The sequence below is a fragment of the Hyperolius riggenbachi genome, chromosome 6 (genome assembly GCF_040937935.1).
Source record: "Hyperolius riggenbachi isolate aHypRig1 chromosome 6, aHypRig1.pri, whole genome shotgun sequence".
Taxonomy (NCBI): Eukaryota; Metazoa; Chordata; class Amphibia; order Anura; family Hyperoliidae; genus Hyperolius; species Hyperolius riggenbachi.
The window spans coordinates 32374573-32388571 of record NC_090651.1 but is presented as its reverse complement, the minus strand read 5'-3'; the positions used below and the strand labels follow the sequence as shown (position 1 = coordinate 32388571).

At 44.5% G+C, this 13999-nt stretch overlaps 1 protein-coding gene across 5 annotated transcripts in view; it reads left to right on the top strand.

The window, feature by feature from the left end:
* Positions 1-13999, top strand: part of RC3H1 (ring finger and CCCH-type domains 1) — a 138209-nt gene that overhangs the window by 105542 nt on the left and 18668 nt on the right. For 3 of the 5 annotated variants that reach the window (XM_068239085.1, XM_068239087.1, XM_068239084.1), the window contains exons 11-16: positions 1147-1364; positions 3082-3467; positions 6584-6754; positions 6870-7022; positions 8036-8249; positions 13294-13384. In XM_068239085.1, coding sequence (XP_068095186.1) covers positions 1147-1364; positions 3082-3467; positions 6584-6754; positions 6870-7022; positions 8036-8249; positions 13294-13384 — 1233 coding nt within the window. The remainder of the gene's footprint in view (positions 1-1146; positions 1365-3081; positions 3468-6583; positions 6755-6869; positions 7023-8035; positions 8250-13293; positions 13385-13999) is intronic. The other 2 variants (XM_068239089.1, XM_068239086.1) reach the window with 1 other exon arrangement.

Genomic DNA, 13999 nt, shown 5'->3' with positions numbered 1-13999 from the left:
AGGACTCCCACGTGTGTGATAACGTGGCGATACTGTATCTGTTCACTATTGCTTATCTGCACAATGAAACCGTTTGAAACTAAAACTAGACAAGACACGTAACCTTTATATCACGGCAGACTCAAAGTGCTTCAGGGCTGCAGCCACTAGAGCACGTTCCACTGGCGGCTAGGATCATTAGGGAGCCTTGCCTAGAGGCTCCTTACTTTTTTACGTGCTTCGGACCTGCAGCTACTTAGGGCGCTCTCCAGGGGCGGCCAGGATCATTAGGGGGCCTTATCCAGAGGCTCTTTACTGTTTTACGTGCTGGCTTGACCTGGTTTTTGAACCCTGATCAAAGACACAAACCAGGCATCAGAGGCAAAAGCCTTAACCAGTACTCTATCCAGCTGACCCCTAAATGGCTTTATTAGCATGACCAAGGTACATATGGGCATTGCCAAAGCAAGGAGAAATGGCGAATGTGAAAGGGTCTGAGTCCTGGGGGGATGGGATAGAGTAAGTAGTCATTTTTACATTTTTATTTTTACATTTCATATATGCTCTTCTCAGTCTGTCAGTGGGACGTAGTGTGCAGCGATTGTCACTTTGGGTTCCTCCTCTGCCTGTGGCATGCTGACATAGTGTACAGCGATTATCACTGTGCATACCGCTTCTCCCAATAGAATGTAGAGTTTTCTCTCATCCTCTGAAAGTCTAGAAACCGGTACATCAATTACTTTCTAGAAGAAGGTGTCCCTGGTTGCTCCTACCTTCCTCAGGATAATACGAGACCGTGTCTGACCTATGTATCCTCCGTTTCAGAGCGCCAAAATCCTATTGGCAAACTGTCTCGTATTGACCCCAGGAAGCGGGCAGGTCCTGTGAAACGTATTCTTTTTCCTGGTGCCTAACAATAAAAAAATTTTTCTCTTACCAGGAGATAACTGTTCCTATTACTTACATTAATTCCCTGCATAATGTATCTCAATTGGGGAGCCTTCTCCCTCTTACATAGCGTCCATCGTATATCACGGATATGGTGTGGTTGTTACCGTGGTTTGGTTGTTTTTAAGTTGCAAAAATAGACTGGGATAGATGTTGCTTTGGGGTTTTGTACAATATAGTAAATGTCTGTTTTTTGTTTCGTTTTTTTGCCTTTTTTAGCCTGGACTCTGTCCCCAAAACTTCTATGGCCTCCTTATCGGTCAGCTCGCACCCCCCTCCACAACGTGTTTCTGGTGACCTTCCTCCGCTGCCTATGTCTAAGCAAATCCAAATGGTACCCCGAGGCTCCCAGATCTACGCTCAACCCCAGACAGACATGTTTTATGCAGACCCGCGGGGAGGAGGAGCCCCCTTTGAGCCTGTCGCTTATCCTCAAAGTAAGTATTATTCCACAACTGTTTGTTTATTTATATTAATGAAAAGTGATACGGTTAGTACAATATTTTACTAATGATATGGTAAGTATACACCCCACGAACCGAGAGCAGATGACGGTAAGAGTAAGTGTCCATGATAGCATGGCTCAGGAGACCGCCCACCACCTAGTTTCCCTAAACCAATCAGGCTTCGTCAGGGTGTGGCCATCTCACGAAGCTTGAAGCATCCTTTTTAGGTTGTATTACCTGGAGTAGGAAGAATGTTTGGTTTCTTGCTGTTGCTGGCTGTACAAGAATGCAGCAGATCAGATGTTGCGGTCATTGTCAGAACTGACTAGATTAGCAGCATGCTTGTTTCTGGTATTATTCAGACACTACTGCAGCCAAATAGACCAGCATGGTTGCCAGGCAACTGGTATTGATTAAAAGGAAATAAATATGGCAGCCTTCGTATTTTTATCACTTCAGTTGTCCTTTAAGTGTCCCAGAGTTATGATACGTTAACTATTGACCTTTTTCCATCTCTTTCCTGCCCCCAAAAGATGTATTCAGCCAGGAAAAGGTTTATGGCCTTAATTTTCTTATCAGGGATGTTAACTAAATTCCTGACAAGACAGAAGCTGTCACTTGCACACCTGAAAATTAACTCTTTCAAGCAGCAATATAAACAAGATAAATATCCTGGTTATTAATGCTTTGCACTGTATATACACATTTATCTGATAATGTCACATGTCATCTCGGGTACACTTTTAAGTGATACTTGATACTCTTTTATTGAGCATTACAACTGGTGAGTCTGCTGTAGCACTTAAATTGAAGTTCTGGATTGAAGGGCTGGTGCACACCAAGAATGCTTGTGAGCGCTTTTAAAAACGCTAGCGCTTTAAAAAATGCTTCGCTAATGTACTAGATTGGGATCACACCAGAGCGATGTGATTTTTTTTTTTTTTTTTTCCCCAAACGCGGGACAGCATTTCTGCTGATTTGAGATTATTCAGCCTCAATGTTAAGTATAAGAAAAGTGGAAAATTGATCTGAAAAGTACGAGATCAAAGAGATTTTCCAAGCGTTTTTGTGTCAAAACCAGTACACTAGCAGCCGTACTGTATCTAAAAAAAACACACACACAAAATGCTAGGTATAAATAGAAATTCGCTAGGCACATGCCTAGAATCCCCTTGAAAAATCACTTCAAAAAGTGCTGAGGGCCCGTTTCCACTATCGCAAATCTGCATGCAGATTCACATGACAAATACAAGTGAATGGGCCTGTTTCCACTTGTCAGAAATCCTGTGCGGTTTTGTGTGCAGGAAAATCTGCACGGCAGAGCCAACAGAATTCGCACACAATGTATTTAATAAGAAGTTCACATGTGGTTTTGCTATGCGAATTCTAACGCGAATTTGCATACGTTTTTGCATAAAATCAATATAAAAGCACACAGGCACTGACATGGTTAAATTCACACACTTACTAACATATGCGAAAACGTACAAGAATTTGCGGTAAAATTCGCAGCCGCGTACAAATTTGTTTTTGCATTTTCCGCGACAAATTCGCACCGCACAAGTGGAAACAGGCCCTGTGATTACGCTTGCGCTTTTTGGTGTGCACTGGCCATGAATTTGTTTTTGCTTTGACTCCAATGTTTACGGTTATAGGTTGTGTCAGTGTTTTCTGATGTAGCTCATCATGTTTTCTTTTCTTCCTGCAGATGTGTATTACCAGCCTCCACCGGTGTCACGCTTTGTCAGACCTCAGCCATCTGCACCTGAATCCACCCCTACCTACCTCGATCACTATCCTCCCTATTTACAGGACAGGGTTGTTAGTACGCAGTATGGAACACCCACCCAACAATATTCTATGAACCAGCCCATGTACCCTCCACACTACGACAGCCGGCGCGTGTACCAATCCGCTCCTCAGTCCTACCAGAGAGACGAGCTTGTGCGGGCGAGCCCTGTGCCACTGGACATGCCCCCTACTGCCGGATCTCCTTATGTGGCTGAGCCCAGGGACCGTTACCCACCTGTAGAGGGCTATTACCCTGCACATGCTGGACAGATCAGGCCATCCTATAACAGGGTATGTATGCAAGTAAGTAACAAAACCCTAAAATATAACCAGGCAGATTCTGAAAGCGAGCATGTAGACTGGTGTAAATTAGAAGCATTAATTTTGGAAGTTTAGATTAAAAAAATGTGTTGTATGACTGTGTGTGCCGGCAGCTGAGCACCTCTTCATATGAACTGGCGGCCTCTACAGACTGTCCTGTTAGGAAGAAGGGGATCTCACAACTTGTAATTGCAAGACCCAGATGTCGTCTTATGCAGAGCAGAGATTCTGCAAAATGTAGTTAGGATTTAGGGCCCGTTTCCACTAGTGTGGTGTGGAATCGCCGCATATCACCGTTGACAAAATCGCATGCGGGTGCGATTCCGCATGCGGTTTTTGCCGCGATTTCGCATAGGCAGGGTATATGCGATTTTAACCATGTCACTGCCTGTGTCAATTTACGAAATCGCGGGAAAAAACTCATGCGATTTCCCTATTAAATACATTACCTGCGAATCGCCTGCATTCCACACGCAGGCGAATTCTGCAGGGTCTACCGTGCAGAAAAATCCTGCACATAAAAACGCAAATGAAAACTGACAAGTGGAAACAGTCCCATCCACTTGTATTGCCTATGCGAATCCGCATGCGTTGTCTGCATGCGAATTCGCGCTAGTGGAAACGGGCCCTAAAGTATGGGTGCTGGTAAAGCGGACCCAAACCAAACACTTTTTTTAATAAAAAATATTTAGTTGCACCACTCTGACACATACAAAGATAAATAAACACTCCTTCAAACCTATGATCATTTCAATGCATGCTTTTCACCCTTCTCTTTTCATAGCTAGGGTTATACTGGGGGCAGCCATTAGCAATTCCTCCATTTCCGGACACCACCTACTCCACCAGTTTGCCAGAAAAATCCCAGCAATTTGAAAGGAAGGGAGTTCTTCCAATAAATGTAAAATATTTTATATTTGTCATCATGCAGCTGAAAAAAGGCTGCTATTTATTATTATAATTTAGAAAATAGATTTTGTTTCTGAAATCTTGTATTTTTAAGTTGAGTCCACTTTAAGTGTAGCAATCAAATTAAAGAATCTCCTTCTATGGGAGGTTCTAAAACTGTGTTGCCTTTTGAGGTGTATAAGACCTTTACCTACAGGGCACCTTTGCAATCGGTTAAAATCAATTTGCATGGCACTGCTGGAAGTGTTAGCATGCAGTTTCCACTAACCTAATACTACCTAGCGTTTTGCAGTCAGAATTTGATCACAACGCTGTTAGTGGGAAACGGCCCCTTTAGTAAGGGTCGATTTCACAGTGGTATGGATAGAGCCGAAGTGGCAGTATATCCGAATTCTATGGATACCGTATACAATAGAGGTCCACAGCCCTGTCCGCTGCCCTCAGGATGAGATTGCACCACAGTAGAGAAGGCATTGCAGTGCATAGTCTGCTCACAACAACCTTTCTGTTGGTCATGCAGCAGCAATGGACGTGTGAACAGGCCCACAGTAAAGCAAGGGCCTATTCAGTTTGGCAGAGATCCTAGTGGGAACTCGCCCATAGATCTGTAGGCCCAGTGCAGGCCACAGCTTGTATATCCAGAAATAATAAAATGATGTACAAAATGTTTTGAATTGATGAATGTATCCCAATTACAATGCAATATAATTCTTAGATCCGAAGTATCTCCACCAATACTTCAGCACATCATACCTACCCACCACCTGGGATAATGTGCTCACCAAATACATAGTTAGCTTGGTTGAAAAAAAAAAAAAAAAAAGACATCCGTCGATGACGTTCAACCAGAAGGGAAAAAGAAAAAACTATTTGGAATCTGCACATATCCCAGTTATGCTAGTTGATCCAGGAGAAGATGAAAAACCTTACAAGGCCTGGGCCAATTAGCCTTCCTTCCCGACTACAGATGGCAGCTAGATAAATCCCTAGATCAACTCTCCTGTAAATTAGTAATTATATCCGTGTATGCTCTTCAGTGCAAGGAAAGCATCCAAGATTCCAAGATCACTTTAAAATGCAGATATAGAGTTTGCCATACCTACTTCCTGAGGTAAGATATTCCAGATTTTAACCACTCTCACTGTGAAGGACCCCTTTCTAAATAGATGGCAAATATTTTTCCTCCATACGCAGATCATGTCCACTTGTCAGTGGTACAACCCTAGGGACAAAAAGCTCATCTGCAAAGCGTTTGTTTTGCCCTCTGATGTATTTATACATGTTAATGAGGTCAATTCTCGGTCGCCTTTTTTCCAAGCTAAATAAACCCAGTTTGTCCGCCCTTTCCTGGTAAGTGAGATTTTCCATCCCTCCAGAAATGTGTGGAGAAGTTCACCCAGATGCTGAGCGCCCTCGAGGAGAGATGCATGCGCTGTGACACTGTTTGGGTCACACATTTTTTTTTGGCGAGCCTAACATCCTGGGTGGTGGGCACAGATGATGTGCTGAGGCATTGGTGGCAATACTTATGTTTCGGAGGATTTGTGAGCTGAAATTTGGGTATATACCTCCAAATGTTAACCTCCCTGGCGTTATGGTTAGTTCCGAATTTTTGGGTCTAAAAGCGGTGCAATTTTTTCACATGCTTTCAGACCCTAAAATCGGAAAAAAATCACACCGCAGAGAGATCTGGAGCAGCCCCTGCATATACTCACCTGCCTGGGAATCTAGCGTTGCAATTCACCCTCCGGGTGGCGCTGTAACCCTATAGTGAGACCGCCGTCTGTCATCATGACGAGAAATGGCGATCTCACCCAAGGGATCCAGGGCCTCTAAGGACCGGAAGAAGAATTTCTGCTGGCGCCTGGATCTGGGGGGAGGTGAGTTGAAAGCCCACCACACTGCCGCTGTCCATCTGTACCTCCCAGCGGCTACCCCGAGTCAGGCTCTGGATTACCTCTCTTGGCTGCTTTTTTTCCACCTCCAGCCTGACTCAGGGTTACCCCCAGGAAGGTTATGGAGCAATTTTTGGCTGCACTCCTATTGGAATCTGAACTGATTGCACTGAAATCTTCCTGTATATTAGCAAAATAATACTTATTGGAGCACTGAGTAATTGCTTTGTTTTTTCTTCTATTGGCTTATTACACCAGTGCATTATGTTTGCATGTTTCCTTTGTATTATTTAGGACCCCTACAGTCGTATGCCACCCCAGCTCCCATCACAGCCCCACCCCAGCCTTGATGAACTCCACCGCCGTCGCAACGAAATCATAACTCAGCTAGAGGAGAGGAAGGTCATCTCTCCACCGCCATTTGCTCCTTCACCCACTCTGACTCATTCGTTCCATCAAGAAGAGGTGAGCTCAAGGCAGGCCCTGGATCTGTGCCAATCGGCGCCCATAGCCATCGCCCAGATCTGATGTGCTGCTGTGCTTAATGACAAATGTTTACACAACTCTTTTCTGCCCTTAGTACCTCGATGATGAGCTGAAGGTCTCTGGAAAGTACAAAGGGAACGACTACAGCCAGTACTCGCCCTGGTCCTGCGACACTATCGGTTCCTACATCGGAACAAAAGACGCCAAACCCAAAGACGTTTCTGGTGGAGGCAGTGTTGAAGTGGCCGTAAGTTGTATTAACACTAATTTTATTCTGCTTCTAACGGAATGTCATTAGAGTGGGATCCAATCTAAAAACTGAGACGTGAGATAAGTTACTCTGTTGCTTGGACACTGTGAAGAGAATTGTAATGGGGACACAGATTCAAACAAAAGAAAAAAATAAAACCTCTCAGATGTTCAAACAACTTCACATAGTATAAACAGCCTCTTCATAGCAACAGAACATTACGCTAGCCTAGAGGCTAACGACAAGGCTGCACAGCATCAGGCTTTGAAATACCGCCCAAGGGGGTCATGTCCAGACCTTGGACAGACAGGGCAGGTTCTACACTTTTTTCTGCCTGAGGGAAACTTGTTAGGATGCAACTCCCACCAACCCCGTTTGGAATGATCACACAAACCCAAAACATTTTCACCCACACTGTAGGTAGGTAGCCAGGTACAGGTGGCCTGGTAATGGCAATATTCATTGCTGCTACAGCGAGCCGCTATCCTGCTGCCTTCCTCTTCACAGCAGCCGCGGGTCGCGCTGCTACAAAGGTTTATGATGGAGCAGAGGGGGGTGGCTGGGAACGATCATAGAGGAAGCAGCCGCCAGCTCAGAAGGCAACACCGACGGCAGCTGGGGGGGGGGGGGGGGGGATAGCACTCCAGGGCTTGATGAAACTGCTTCACCTGGCATCATGGGCCAGCTGCCCCAGGTGACCGAGTTTGAATGTGTGTATGCACCTTTAGAGTGAATTAGAGTTGTCTGATCTGGAAGTAGTTTGAAGTTTGTCTGGGCGGAGGGCTGAATACCCAACTTTGTTTTAGAATCGGGCTTCCTTTGGTGGTTCACACATGTCGCTGGATGTTCCATTTGCCCAGCCCACCCAACTTCCCTATGAGATTTCCTGCTGGGTCCCCTAAACTAGACTAGCTCCATAGTTTCTGCTGAAATTGCCTTTGAAGACAGGTCAGGAATGTGATGCCCTGATAAGTGATGGCACGGCAGCTAACTTGTAGTTTTTATTGCAGAATGTCGAAAGCAAAGCATTGAGGGATCAGCGCCTGGAACTTCAACGCAGAGCCACTGAAGCAGGAGAAGATGATCTCATTCCGTTCGGTGACCGACCTACAGTGTCTCGCTTCGGTGCCATCTCTCGTACATCCAAGGCCTTGTATCCTTCCCCAGGCGGTATGCAGCCTGCACTGGCATCCCAAGGCGCAGCCTCAAAATCCAGTCTATCTGGTGAGCTTTCCGCATCACAGCTGAATATCTAATATCAGATCTGGTTTTATTTGTTCCTGTTAAATGCATGTTTTAGTTTGATTTGCATAGCAATCATATGTGTCTATCAGTTACACAGCTCAATAGCATCTGTGCAGCCCAGCAATATCAGACGGGCGACATTCATCAAAAATGTGTTTGCACCTTCAGAAATGGCAATCTCAAGAGCTGCCCACACCCTATGGAACTCCCTCCCACCACCCCTCTAACTCACTTTTTTTCCTTCAACACCTACAAGCAAGCCCTCAAAACCTATTTCTTTAAAGGGACACTTAAGCCAGAAAAAATTTTTTTTACTCACCTGGGGCCTCTACCAGCCCCCAGCAGCAGTCCTGTGGCCTCGCAGCCACTCACTAATCCTCAGGTCCCCCGCTGCCAGCTAGTTTCGTTTTTGCCGACAGGACTGGCCACGCGTAGCTTCCTCCGCATTCCCGACTGCATTTAGCGTTATTGCGGGCCGCAATGCGTTGGTAATGCGGCAACGCGTATCTTTCTACGCGTTGCGGCCCGCAATAGCGCTAATTGCAGTCGGGAATGCGGAGGAAGCAACTCATTTTTTTTTCTGGCTTAAGTGTCCCTTTAAAATGACCTACCACGCATCTACCACAATCTCTCAGCCGAGCACCTTTTCCACAGCCCTACCTTATGTATCCCTATCTATTGTTCAGCGCTGCATATTATGTTGGCGCTTTATAAATACACTAAATTATAATTACTGTTTCAAGCACGCTCCCATGTTCTAAGTGATATGTGATTGAATCCATTACTAGGCAAGCCGTCCTGATAGTATGCAGTCCCAGGCCAGCCATCATGTTCTAAGTACAGGTAGTCCCCGACTTACGAACGACCCGCCGATACGACTGGCATGGATTCTGTTTCCATGGGAACAAGTCAAATAAAAAAAATTTCAAGTTGGACTTGTAGTTTATGAGAATATCTATTTGAAAAAATTCCAAGAAAAAACTGCTTTTAAACTTGTATAAGTGTCAAATATCCATCTTCTCAATCTCCCCACACATTTGACACTCGAGTCAAATAAAACTGAACACTTGGTATCTGAAAATATGCGGGCAATATGGATTTTTTCTGAATTGTTTACCGGTCCTGCACCTAAAGATAATGTGTGCAACCTCAGTACTCTGTGTTCTGGGTAATGGTATCCAATTCCAGGCTAGCAGTCAAGTTCTAAGGAATCGCATCCAATTTCTGGCAGCAGTCATATTCTAAGGAATCGCATCCAATTTCTGGCAGCAGTCATATTCTAAGGGATCGCATCCAATTTCTGGCAGCAGTCATATTCTAAGGGATCGCATCCAATTTCTGGCAGCAGTCATATTCTAAGGGATCGCATCCAATTTCTGGCAGCAGTCATATTCTAAGGGATCGCATCCAATTTCTGGCAGCAGTCATATTCTAAGGGATCGCATCCAATTTCTGGCAGCAGTCATATTCTAAGGGATCGCATCCAATTTCTGGCAGCAGTCATATTCTAAGGCAGGGGTAGGCAACCCGTGGCTCCAGAGCCGCATGCGGCTCTTTTTCACCTTTGCCGCGGCTCCTAGGCCGCGGCTCAGGTAGTGTGTGTCAGTGGCTGCGGCGCGCGTGTGACGTGTGCTGCCGCTGGCCGGCAGCCTATCAGAGAGGCCGCCGGACCGGTGCGGGGCTTAGGGCGGCCATTTTCCCGTAGCCCTGCAGTGTAATGCAGGCAGGACGTGACGTCGGGAAGGAAGAGGATCGTGGGAGTTGCGCGCCACAAGGAGGTCGGGACAGGAGGAGATCGTGACAGGAGGTCTTCCGACTAGGTGAGTAAATGGGTTTTTCTTTTCATATCTGCTGAAGGATTGTGCATATTGGGGTCAGATCTGCTGAAGGATTGTGCATATTGGGTTCAGATCTGCTGAAGGATTGTGCATATTGGGGTCATATCTGCTAACGATTTGTGCATATTGGGGTCATATCTGCTAACGATTTGTGCATATTGGGGTCATATCTGCTAACGATTTGTGCATATTGGGGTCATATCTGATCCTGTATATAGCATTAAGGTAAGAAACAATATATGCAGTGTTAAGGTGCCCATACACTCGTCAGATTGGCAGCAGATAGATAAGAAATGCATCTGATGATCTATCTGATGCGTTTTTAGAACATTTTTTACCAGGATAGAATTCCAATAGATTTCAGTTTGAAATCTATTGAAATTCGATCTGATGGCATTTTTTTGCCATCAGATTTCCATTAAGGCCAATGCAAACTGATAAGCAATCTCATCAGATCGACCTAAATTTTCCACCCTGCAAGTTCGATGGAAATCCATCGAAATCGATCGAAATCGGCCGTCGATCGGTCGATTGGCCAACCGATTTGCAATCGATTGATCGATCGGGATCGATCGGTCGGCCAGAAAATCGGCTGAGTGTATGGGCCCCTTTAGATTTGTTTTATAATGGTTTTGCGGCTCCCAGTTTTTTTCTCTTTTAGGAAACGGGTCCAAGTGGCTCTTTATGTCTTAAAGGTTGCAGACCCCTGTTCTAAGGGATCGCATCCAATTTCTGGCAGCAGTCATATTCTAAGGGATCGCATCCAATTTCTGGCAGCAGTCATATTCTAAGGGATTGCATCCAATTTCTGGCAGCAGTCATATTCTAAGGGATCGCATCCAATTTCTGGCAGCAGTCATATTCTAAGGGATCGCATCTAATTTCTGCTCAGCAGTCATGTTATAGGGGATCGCAGCCACTTGCCTGCCTGCAGATATGTTCTAACCAAATACAACCAGTCCCTAATCTACTATTATGTTGGCAGCCAATCCCATGCCAAATTTCATTCTAGTGCTAGTTATTTTATGATGGTAGCCAATCCCAGGATAGCATTTGTGTTCTTACTGCTAGCAGCCTTTTTATGCTAGTTTGCGCCTAAAGGTGGCCATACATCTGACATGGTGGCAGATTGATCATTCAAATCGCTGAATCTGATGAAACTTGGTGCTGCCAAGTGCATGCCTGTTCAACAATGCGGCCAATTTCGGGCCGAACATGTCGATCAGGTAACGACGAGCGATATCTGGACGAGCGACGAAACCCCGGGCGCTTTCCCCAGTGTATAAATGTATGTGTGCATTTATACATTACCTGTCCTGTATCACGGAGCCCATGCGTCTTCCGCATCCGCCGCTCTTCCATTAGGCGTGTATACCGCTAATAGAAGAGTGGTGGATTCGAAGACGGACGAGCACCGCGACACAGGACAGGTAATGTATAAATGCACACATGCATACACTAGGGGGAGGTACCGGCAGACTCTGACAATTCCCCAGATATTTCATGCTGAAACTGATTGGGAATCTGCCTGCGGTGTATGGGAAGCCGACAGATCTCTCTGTCATCAGAGAGAGATTTGTCTCTTGGTCAAATCTGCCCATACACGGCTAGATGTATGGCTACCTTAAAGGGAACCTATACTGAGGATATGGATTTTTCCTTTTAAAATAATACCAGTTGCCTGACTCTCCTGCTGATCCTGTGTCTTTAATACTTTTAGCCACAGCCCCTCAACAAGCATGCACATCAGGTGCTCTGACTGAAGTCAGACTAGATTAGCTGCATGCTTGTTTCAGGTGTGTGATTCAGCCACTACTGCATCCAAAGAGATCAGCAGGACAGCCAGGCAACTGGTATTGTTTAAAGTGTAACTGTTGGGCACAAAATCAAAAATCAATTCTTTATTTTTATCTGGTAAACAAGTAATAAGGATGCTAACAAGGCAATCAAAAAGTTAAAATCGCTATTACTTGTTGATAAATGATCATTCCCCAGTTTACCTGACTCTTATTTGGTACACACAAAATTTGGTACGCAAAAAGGAAGTTGCTGGGAATGCTGGGTTGTCTTTTTGCTTCTCTACTTTCCCCTCAGACTTAACTATTGCAGCCTGATTGGCTGAAGCCGCTTTCCCTCCTTTTTTCCCCTCCCACACCTCTGTTCCTCTCTGATTGACCAATATTTCTTAAGCTGAGACAATGCACTTTCTGTAGTGAAGGGTGGGCAATGCATACACAATCAGGCAGAGGAGAGTAAGGGAAGAAATGACATCAGTATTGGGTTCAAAATAGCCACAGATAAAATGGGAAATGCTAAGGAAAGCAATCAAAATATAGACAGTGCAATACATGTTATGTAAGTAGAGCAAGTATTTATCTACTTATATATGTAGGTTTTTTTTTTTGTGAGATAGTATGGCTGAAAGCTCCTCGTCAAAAGGAAGCATCCATATTCCTTTCAGTTTAGGTTCCCTTTAAGTGATTGCAGCAGCTGCTATTGAGCAGTGCAGCACAATGACTGACTGTGCGCTTTCTAAGTGAAGGCCACAGGATATTTGGTTTATATAAACTGTCCTGTATGGAAAGAAAATGGGCTTTCCTCGTGTCAACAGCAATGTAAATAAAATAGATTGTAACTTAAAGCGGATCAGAGATGAAATGCTAACTATAACAAGTAACTTGTCTATATATCTTATCTAAAGTTTACACAGCATATCTAGCTGCAAACAGCTTCAAAAGTTTGATTATATATTCCTATGATACAATGAGAGCGGCCATGTTCTGTTTGTCACGTTGTCACAGGGCTGGAGATGCTATCAGCTTGCCTGTGTGTAAATTCAGTCCCCTCTCCTCCTCCCCTCTGCCCCTTAAATCAATGGCTAGTAACCTCCTCCTCCTGCCCAGACTGAGCTCCCATAAGCCCTTGCCAAAGCACAAAAGGAGCTGTACGTGAGGCTTTTTTCGTTTATAGGGAATTAGAGTATTAAAACAAAACAAAGTATTTGGCTTGAGGAATGCCCTATAAACTATATAAAAGGAACACAATTATGCAATGAGTAAAAGCTTTTATCTCGGATCCACTTTAAAAATGTTGAATTTTAATCTGAAGTGTCATTGTTTTGTTGCCTTCTGATCGTGTTATGTTGGGCTGTCACTTTACTAGTCCTATTTTTTCCCCTCTCGCAGATTATAGTCTGTACAGCACTCACACCAGCCTGGGAGGTGCCCCATACTCCACACATCAGAACCTTCCTTCTCAGGGACATATGAGTGAGAGGTAAGTAGGAATCTTCCAGCAGGTGTAAAGTCACATGTGCCTCCTGAATGTTTATTGAACCACATGTCAGCCACAACCTGCAAATCTTGCATGTTTCACCCTGGAAATTCTTTACGGTTTGGGTGTGAAATGTGTAATCAGTTACAGTTCCTGTGTACAAGTTCCCTCTTGTTCGGTGAATGTCCTGAAGGCCTGGAGTTGTGTTATGTGGACAACCTTTCCTGTGATACTCATGCATGGTTCACTCACACTGAGTGGCCAAAACATTACACACCCCTTATTTGAAAGTAAACCAGTCCAACAGTAATGTAACAACGTTGCTTATATAAGGAACGCTCAGCTTCATAAGATATAGTTATCACAGAAGTTAATGTCAAAATGGGTACAATAGAAAAAAGTGCTTCATTTTTGCAATAATTATGTATAAATGATTTAGTCAGTGTTGCCCATTGTAAAATCTTTTAAATCCCTGATTTACATTCTGACATTTATTACATGTGACATGTTTACTGTTGGCAGGTGATGTAGCTGCTGCATGGTTTTTTGGCAGTTGGAAACAGCTGTAAACAGCTATTTCCCACAATGCAACAAGGTTCACAGACAGGAAACTGCCAG